This window comes from Natrix helvetica (assembly GCF_964273705.1).
Source record: "Natrix helvetica genome assembly, chromosome: 5".
Lineage (NCBI taxonomy): Eukaryota > Metazoa > Chordata > Lepidosauria > Squamata > Natricidae > Natrix > Natrix helvetica.
Genome location: NC_138551.1, coordinates 78,587,627 through 78,597,328, shown reverse-complemented (window position 1 = coordinate 78,597,328; position 9,702 = coordinate 78,587,627). Strand labels below are relative to the sequence as shown.

General features: G+C 41.0%; 1 protein-coding gene across 3 annotated transcripts in view; it reads right to left on the bottom strand.

Moving 5' to 3' along the window:
• Positions 1-537: 537 nt before the first annotated feature.
• Positions 538-9,702, bottom strand: part of LIPA (lipase A, lysosomal acid type) — a 38,511-nt gene continuing 29,346 nt past the window's right edge. For all 3 annotated transcript variants that reach the window (XM_081954386.1, XM_081954388.1, XM_081954387.1), the window contains exons 7-10: positions 6,167-6,313; positions 5,190-5,261; positions 4,635-4,706; positions 538-1,657 (exon numbers count right to left, since the gene is read on the bottom strand). In XM_081954386.1, coding sequence (XP_081810512.1) covers positions 1,415-1,657; positions 4,635-4,706; positions 5,190-5,261; positions 6,167-6,313 — 534 coding nt within the window. In that variant the 3' untranslated portion in view covers positions 538-1,414. The remainder of the gene's footprint in view (positions 1,658-4,634; positions 4,707-5,189; positions 5,262-6,166; positions 6,314-9,702) is intronic.

The window sequence follows — 9,702 nt, the reverse complement described above, 5'->3', positions numbered from 1 at the left end:
CTCTATAGTCCACCATCAATGAAGAGAAAAAGAAGTGTCTTTAGGAACACAAATTGCAAAGAGTTGCCAAAACTGAGTTATCCTTTCCACCACTCCTTATGGGCCTGTAAAGTGAAAAAAAGTTCTAAAATGTAGCAGAAAATTTAAGGGCAAAATATTCAGGTGACTTTAATGTTGAGTCTTCCTTTCAACATTTTCATAATGCCCCGTGTGCCTTGCCACAGCCGTAAGATGTATATGACAGAGGATGGAATCTGATGGTCTGCATACCTCTAGCATTCAAGACATTAAAATTCTTAGGGAGAAGAAATCTCATCCCAACCAATTTAAGGAAAACCATCCTTTTCACTGGGTTCGATTTTTGCTCTGTGTTGTTCTGCACTGCCTTTTTAGGGCTGGTGAAAAGCTCCGTTGCAATGAAGCCACTTTCCCAACACCACAGAAAAATTCCCCCACTGATCTGCAACCTATTTCATTTGGTATTTAATTCTAATACATGTTCAAAACTTTCAGGATAGCAATTGAGGCAGCGGAAGCTTATTTCATTATAAAAGATCAAGAGTTTATTTCCAAGAGAACAGTCTCCGCTACACATGATGTTGCCTTTAAAATGCCCACTCCCTCTAACACACCCAAATCTTCCAGATGTCCCAGAAAATATAATGCATGCATCTGTTTCCAAAACCAGGACTACAATTAAAGAAACCTGCCTGGCAAGCCTTTTCCTATTGAAACGAACAAAAATATTTCTTCTTTCCATTTTACGGAAAGGTGCATCTTTAAGTATATGTTACAAAATCCACAGGAGGATTTTAAGGCAGGAAAGCTACTCTGTAAAAACCTTCCAGGATCATTTGTGTTTAGGGAACCAAGGTGCTTGTTTTCCAAGTGCTTCTTTCCCGTTTTAAGCAAACAAGGAGTGTGTATTTTGGAATGAGCTATCAATGTCAATTTCACAGGTCTAAAATTTAAACCATTACTAGTTATCCTTATTGATTCCATATCCAAAGTATGCAAACTTACCAACATTTAAGTGCACTTTGAAAGGAATTTGTTCCAACACCACCAGCAAAATAAAATCACACATGGACAGCCATTTTTAAATAGCTTTCACAGCCACGTGGACATTAGCACGGTTCAATATATTGCCATTCCCTCCCCCCTCCTTTCCCCTCATTTCAAAAATTATCTGAATAGTGCAAGAACAGCAGCACTGAAAGGCATTTGGTTTCATTCACTACGTATTTTTGGCCTTTCCATTAAAACTGCATTAATTTTTTAAAAAACAGTGCAGAATTTCCATTTCTTAAGGTATTGCAACAAGGCTTGTGTCAGAATAATACTATATGTAGGTAAAAAGTAAGATCTCCTTTTCACAACTGCATCAGTGTTTTGGGATTGCAACTTCAAGTAATCAATGGGCATATTGAGCCTTCTGCATCATCTGAATCATCTCTCTGAACAAGCGCTGTGGGGCATCAAGGCCCCAAATGAAATCCAGATGTTCCCAATCTGGGATCTCCTTGTGGTATATCAAATTTGGGATCATAGTCATTAACATGGCAATGTCCTTTCTGTCTGCCAGTACGTCATGGCCACCCGTCCATATAGCTGTTGGAACATTCATCCCTTCCAATTTATAGAGAGGCGGTGTTGGCTACGAAAGAAAGGAAAATTATGGTTAAAAAATCCAGAGATTCTCATCCTGATGTCACCACTGAGCAAACTGGCTGAAGTTGTAGTTTGGCAACAACTGGAAACTCAAGGTTCTCCAGATCTGTTCAACAAGCCATCTGGGGCAAACTACTGGATTTTTTCCGTCTATAAGATGCTACTTTTTCTTTAAAATATTTACTTGAAAACGGAGGGGCATCTTATACCGGGGTGGGGGTGGGAGGCGTCTCGGAGAGGAGGCGTGTCCCATCCCTGTCCTCCAGCTCCACCGCACATGCGAGATGGGCCTCTACCTTATATGCAGCTCTATCATTCCACTCTATTGTAGTTGTTTCCTGTATCACATTGCCACTCTAGGTTTTATCTCTATTGTTCCTGTGAAACATTTCCTGTTTTTGTAGTATTACAAGATGGCTTCTGCACAGTGATGGCTTGAGGTGTGCTTACTTACTCTACATGAAACATGGGGGCATTCTATACACGGGGGCATCTTATAGATGGGAAAATAACGGCTACTTAACAAAGGCCTCCCATTTTCCCCAGGACAAATACTATGTAACATATGGCCACATTGATCCTTATATATTGGTTTACTGTTGTGACCCAGCAGGATCCTTTGCAGCTGCTGAGCGACTCAGATAGCGACGAACTCTATGAGTCGGCTATGGAGGAGGTGGAGGACCCTGGGCAGGGTTCAGACGCAGAGCAGGGACCAGAGATGCTGGTTGGCCATCAGGAGGAGCCTGAGGCATGGAGCAGTGGGGAAGATCAAAGGATTTGTCCCTGACGCCAGGCAGAGAAGGGCGGAGAAACGAAGGCAACAGCTGCTCTGGAGACAAGCTCCTAAAAGATAATGAAGCTCAGGTGGTTGTGGCGTGGACCCTCGCAAGAGCGTATATAAGAGGGGATTTTGGGAGGGAACTGTTTGCAGGACACAACCGTTCATATTACTCTGGAGAACTCTTTGTTTGATCTGCCTTGTGTGTCTGTTTGTACCCAGCTGTAGAAGCTCTTATTTGTATCTGTTGGAATCTGGGTTGCTGCCAGCATCTTGTCTGTGAGTTGTGTTTTGGGCTTTCAACCAGCAAGATTAGAGGACTGTCAATAAAGTGTTGCAGACAGCTAAACCTGTATCGGCGTTCATTACCGGACGGAGGGGGGTCAGAACAGTTTACTATATTTCATTTGCCCAATAGCTAAAGTTTTGGGGGCTGATTTCCAAGTTATGTAAAGCATTAAAATAGTAAAAAAAAAACCACCAATAAACACACATATGTAAAATTTAAAAAACCAAACAAAAATAATTCAATTTTTTAATATAAACTACACAAAATCCATATCTAAGTTCCAGTACCCTAGTATAATTAGGGCAAATAGAATAAAAACAATTCTAAGTAGAGAATGTCTGGGCTAAGGGAAAGCTTTAGTTTAGATGCCAGGCTTCTGCCAAATGCTTCCCAGGGTCGAGTGTCACTTTCTTTGGTTGCCCAAAACTGTAAGCAATCCTCTTTATGCAAAATTCCCAGAGTTCTCCAAGTTTTATTCAGATAAAATGGAAGAGGTTACAAGAATTTTAGTAACTGAATGGTGTCTAATGTTATCCAGCAAAACGGGGATGGCACTGGTCTTTTCATATAGACAATGAATCAGCTTCCAACCAATTCTCTCTCTCTCTCTCTCTCTCCTCTCTCTCTCTCTCTCTCTCTCTCTCTCTCTCTCTCTCTCTCTCTCTCAGAACCTGATGAAGATTCAGAAAACTGTCACATATCTATCTATCTCTATCTATTATCTATCTATCTATCTATCTATCTATCTATCTATCTATCTATCATCTATCTATCATCTATCTATCTATCTATCTATCTATCTATCATCTATCTATCTATCTATCTATCTATCTATCTATCTATCTATCATCTATCTATCATCTATCTATCATCTATCTATCTATCTATCTATCTATCTATCTATCTATCTATCTATCATCTATCATCTATCTATCATCTATCTATCATCTATCTATCATCTATCTATCATCTATCTATCTATCTATCTATCTATCTATCTATCTATCTATCTATCTATCTATCATCTATCTATCTATCATCTATCTAATCTCTCTATCTATCTATGACAGTTTTCTGAATCTTCATCAGTTTGAGAATCAACCATTACAATCTGTGCTACTCATTGTAGCCACTACATACAGGTTTCCACAGATGACAAAGTCCCTAAGTAGATACAAATGTGGATTTTCTTTTGCCCGGAAAGCACAATTATAAATGTGGAAGGAGGGGGACATCTCATCACTGCCTTAGGATAAGGCCATTCACAAGAAAAATATGATGATGATAGAAAAAGGAGGAGGGAGGAGGGAGGAGGGAGGAGGGAGGAGGAGGAGGAGGAGGAGGAGGAGGAGGAGGAGGAGGAGGAGGAGGAGGAGGAGGAGGAGGAGAAGAAGAAGAAGAAGAAGAAGAAGAAGAAGAAGAAGAAGAAGAAGAAGAAGAAACAACAGCAGCAGTAGTAGCATTACAGGTAGTCCTTGATTTATAAGTTCATTTAGTGACCATTCAAAGTTACATCACAGAAAAAAAGTGACTATGGCTGTTTTTCACACTTACAACCATTGCAGCCTCTTCATGGTCACGCGATCAAAATTCAGACACTTTGCAACTGACTCTATTTATGACATTTGCAGTGTGCTGGGGTCACATGATCACCTTTTATGACTTTCTGATGAACAAAGTGAATAGGGAAGCCAGATTTACTTAAAACCATGTTACGAATGATTCACTTAACAATGGTGGCAAGAAATGTCATAAAATGGGGCAAAATTCACTTAACACCTGTCTCATTTAATATCAGAAATTCTGGGCTCAATTGTGGTTGCAAGACTATCTGTATACTGGTTATCTGATAATACTGCAGTCTAATATGTTTCTCCCTTTGGAAATTCTTACCTGTTTATAATGAGCCATATTTTCTTTTCTGCTTCCCCAATCAAATGCTCTGGTTTCTCCAGACTTCATCACCTGAAAATAAAGTTACTTTTAAAGGTGTATATGAGTTCAAGAATATTCATTCATTCATTCATTCATTCATTCATTCATTCATTCATTCATTCATTCATTCAATTTCCTGCCTTTCTGCTCTGAGGCATTTATTATATGTAAGAAGATAAAACAAGCAATCAGGTGAGCAGTTTTCCTGTAACACTTGTTTACCCACCCATCCCTTGAGAGATACACAGCTGTGTATATTTTCCAAAGTTTTCTCATACTGGCAGGAATCCAGAGTTGTACTGAGTCCACCTCCTGCTGAGGGAATTTCCTTAGAAGTAAGACCTCCAAAGTTCAATTGGTCTTACTCCTAGAAGAGCACGTGCCAAATTGCAACAGAGGTAAAAGCTAACATTAGAATCATGATCTATAAATGCAAGCCAATAACCTAAACACCCTTGCGGAAAGCATTAATTAATCAGCCTAGACCCTAGGCCTTTGGGATTTCAACTCTACCTGACTCCAGTGAAGTGCATTCTGGACAGATGTTCCAGCTGGGCAGTGTGTTGCATATACATCCACTCGGCTCTGAAAACAACAGTGAAATGGTTAGCTAAATCTATAACCAAGTATATCAATCATTTCTTTTTAAAATTTCATCTAAAGGGGCAAAATGCATCAGGACTCAACATTTGGCCATGGTGTCCAAAGGCAATTGACCCTGCCTAATCTCGAAAAAGCTAAGAAGGGCTGCTCTGATTATTTTGGGGATGAACTAGACCAGGGGTGTCAAACTCAAGACCCGCAAGGTGCTTAGATCTGGCCCACGGGGCCAGCCTGGAAATAGCAAATGACTGGCCCACACGGTGCCTCTGCTAGCAGCAACGGACTGTGGGAAGCCCCTGTGCACCCCATTTTCGGCCTGGAGAGCCTCCTGCAGAACCCTGCCAGCCAGGGTGCTGCAGGAGGCTCTCCAGGCAGAAAACAGGGCACGTGGAGGCTATCCATGTTCCCACACCTCATTTTGGCCAGCAGGGTGCTGCAGGAGGCTCTCCAGGCAGAAAACAGGGCATGTGGAGGCTATCCATGTCCCCACACCTCATTTTGGCCAGCAGGGTGCTGCAGGAGGCCGGTTGTCCCATCTCCTTCCTCCCTTCCCCCCAGCTGGCCCGTGGAGGACAACTAGAATGCTGATCCGGCCCTCCAAGAAATCCAGTTTGACACCCTTGAACTAGACTAATTTAGGCAAAACATTTCAACTTCAATTGAGGGAATCTTTAGCATTCACGAGACACTATCTTTCCATTCCAAAGCTGGCTATGATTCTCAGTCTTTCATTACCAAATAGCTGAGATGTAATACTCTTAAAGAATAAAGAGTATTTGCCTGTCCGATAACATACACAATGTTACTTTAAAAAAACATTTACAGATTAATTCATTTCATTTCAAATCAGAGTTTACACATTTAGGCTCTTTAATTCATGCTCTTACCATGTTTAGGTTTTTCTCATTAAATCCACATATGAGAAAGAAAAGGTTGCCACAAAGATCATCAAGTACAACACGGTCGCACACTTGGGTAGCAAGCCATTTTATTATACCATTCTGGGGCAGTAATTGCTTTGTTCCAAATATTTCCTGCCAAAATAAGAATAGTGTAACATAGGTCCCTTTGCTAGAAGACTAGGATGCTTCTAACTATGATTAACATAGAATTATAGGGCTGGACAATAAGTAATGCGTGGAATATCATTAAACAGAGATCCATCCTAGAACTAAGGAGAAATGTCCTGAAAGTGAGAATAATTAATCAGTGGAACAGCTTGCCTCCCAAAGTTTTGGATGCTCCATCACTAAGGTGTTCAAGAAGCCATTTATCCAGAGTGGTCTCAGATTTTCTGCCATGGGCAGGGAGTTGGACTAGTAACCTCTAAGGAAAGCACATGACACATCCAGCCCACGGCCACCCCTGCTCTAAAGTCTCTTTCAACATTATTATTCCTTGTTATTGCCAAATTTACAAAACACTGAGGCTGAATTTGGAAAATGCCATATTGTTCGAACTATAAGACGCACCAGACTATAAGACACACCTAAATTTACAGGAGGACAACAAGAAAAAATTAATTCCTGGAGTCTGTGCATTACATTTTTTTCCTCCCCAGCACTCTGCAGTGCTCCATATGTCCCATTTTCACCAAAAACAGGCCCATTTGGGGGCTTTCAAGCCTTCTGCGCATCACGTTTTCGCCCTCCCAGATCCCCAGAAGCACTCTGCAGTGCTCCCCACGACCCACTTTTGCTAAAAACAGACCCATTTTGGGGTTTTCAAGCCTTCCGCATGTCGCGTTTTCTCTCTCCCGTCCCCAGAAGCACTCTGAAGGCCAAAAATAGGCCCCTTTTTGACGAAAACGGAACATACAGAGCCCTGCAGAGTACCGTATTTTTCAGAGTATAAGATGCACCTTTTCCCCCCTAAAAGAGGGTGAAAATTTGGGTGTGTTTTATACACTGAATGTAGCCCTACCCACCCATTGGCCCCAACCCATTGGCCTGTGCCTTCCAGCAATTTACCTCCTTGCAGCAAACGGGGGCTTGCAGAGCCTGCAAGAGGTTATAGCAATCACTGCAACCTGAAACAGCTGATGATCGGGAGAAACTGAAACTGAAACTTGCTGTTTGCTCCACAGGCAAATTACTTGGAGGCATGGGCAGATTTTTTCTTGTAGTAATCAGGCTGTTTGCTGCAAGGAGGTAAGTCAATAACTATAAATGCCTATAGAATGTTCAAATTAGACTTATTTTTTAAATACTGCTTTATTATTGTTCTAGACAGCTTAATAAAATGAAGAAGCTTTTGAAAATAACTGCTTGATCTGAAGAGGCCCAGTGCTATTTACTTCCAGAAAGCACATCAATTTTAACAGCATCTGTACAAGTATAGTCTGAAATGTAACACTACAAGCAGTGTATACAGGTGAAACTCGAAAAATTAGAATATCGTGCAAAAGTTCATTTATTTCAGTAATGCAACTTAAAAGGTGAAACTAATATATGAGATAAGACTCATTACATGCAAAGCAAGATAGTTCAAGCCATGATTTGTCATAATTGTGATGATTATGGCTTATAGATAATGAAAACCCCAAATCCACCATCTCAGAAAATTAGAATATTACATGCAATCAATAAAACAAGGATTGTACATAGAATAATATTGGACCTCTGAAAAGTATAAGCATGCATATGTACTCAGTACTTGGTTTGGGACCCTTTTGCAGCAATTCCTGCTTCAATGCGGCGTGGCATGGAAGCCTGTGGCACTGCTGAGGTGTTATGGAAGACCAGGATGCTTCAATAGCGGCCTTCAGCTCTTCTGCATTGCTCGGTCTCATGTCTCTCATCTTTCTCTTGGCAATGCCCCATAGATTCTCTATGGAGTTCAGGTCAGGAGAGTTTGCTGGCCAATCAAGCACAATAATCCCACGGTCAGTGAATCAGGTTTTGGTACTTTTGGCAGTGTGGTCAGCTGGAAAATGAAGTCAGCATCCCCATAAAGCTCGTCTGCGGAAGGAAGCATGAAGTGCTCCAAAATCTCCTGATAGACGGCTGCATTGACCCTGGTCTTAATGAAGCACAGTGGTCCAAAGTCTTGTTGCTCAGTGGTCCAAAGTCCTCTTTTCTGATGAGAGCAACTTTTGCATCTCATGTGGAAACCAAGGACCCAGAGTATAGAGGAAAAATGGGGAGGCCAATCAAGCACAGTAATCCCACGGTCAGTGAATCAGGTTTTGGTGCTTTTGGAAAAAGTTGCTCTTTTAGTTTCACCTTTTAAGTTGCATTACTGAAATAAATAAACTTTTGCACAATATTCTTTTTTTTTTTTTTTTTTTTGGAGTTTCACCTGTACTGTCTGCACTGTTTGCTGTTTGTTGCAAGGAGGCAAATTGCTGGGAGGCAGAGGCAGATATTTTTTCCTTGTTTTCCTCCCCAAAAGCTAAGTGCGTCTTATACTTCGGAGCATCTTATACTCTGAAAAATATGGTATTCTGCCTATAAGATGCACCTAAATTTTCACCCACTTTTAGCAGGGGAAGGTATACTCCAAAAAATACTATGGCATCATAACTATTTCACTTATATCATGGTTGAACTGCTCCTAGAGTTAGGAAGTTTTTCCTAATATTTAATCAGAAGTTATCTTCCTGTAACATTCAACCTGGGCCCTGTATTTGGGGGGAGCAGGGGCTTAGAAGGCAGTTATATTCTAAAAAAGAACTGAGAACAAGACAGAGAGAAAATATTAAAGGTAAAGGTTCCCCTCGCACATATGTGCTAGTCGTTGCTGACTCTAGGGGATGCTGCTCAACTCCATTTCAAAGCCAAAGAGCCAGTGCTGTCCAAAGACATCTCTGTGGTCATGTGGCCGGCATGACTAAATACCAAAGTGGCCTGGAAAACTGTTACCTTCCCACCAAAGGTGGCTCCCATTTTTCTACTTGCATTTTTACATGCTCTCGAACTGCTAGGTTGGCAGAAGCTGGGACAAGTAACAGGAGCTCAATAGAGTCGTATGATTGCTTGCTCTTAATAGAGCTTTGTATTAATTTCAGAAGATTAATCCATGTGGGCAGGATCTTCATGGCTACTTCAGTTGAGACTGAAATTGCTATCAAGTGTCTTGACTGATGCCAAGATCATCAGCAATTACTTGTGTTTTTTTTCAACTTGAATAGGGCACTTCATCTTTTCAAGGAAGTTGGCAGTCGAACCTCACAGTAGTAAGAACAGGTAAAACACACAACACTCAATTCAAGTATTTTCTAGGCAAAACTCAACAATTCAATATTTCAATAATTTTGGGGAGAGGGGTAATGGACATCTTTAAAAAGTGACTTTGGGCAACTTAATGTCTTGATGAGCTCAACTTCACTCTTCCCTGCTACAGGAGGAAAAGAGGAAGAAGCAGAAAGACAGCCATCATCTATGATGCCACAGAACATCTCAAGTCACACAAGTAGTGTTTG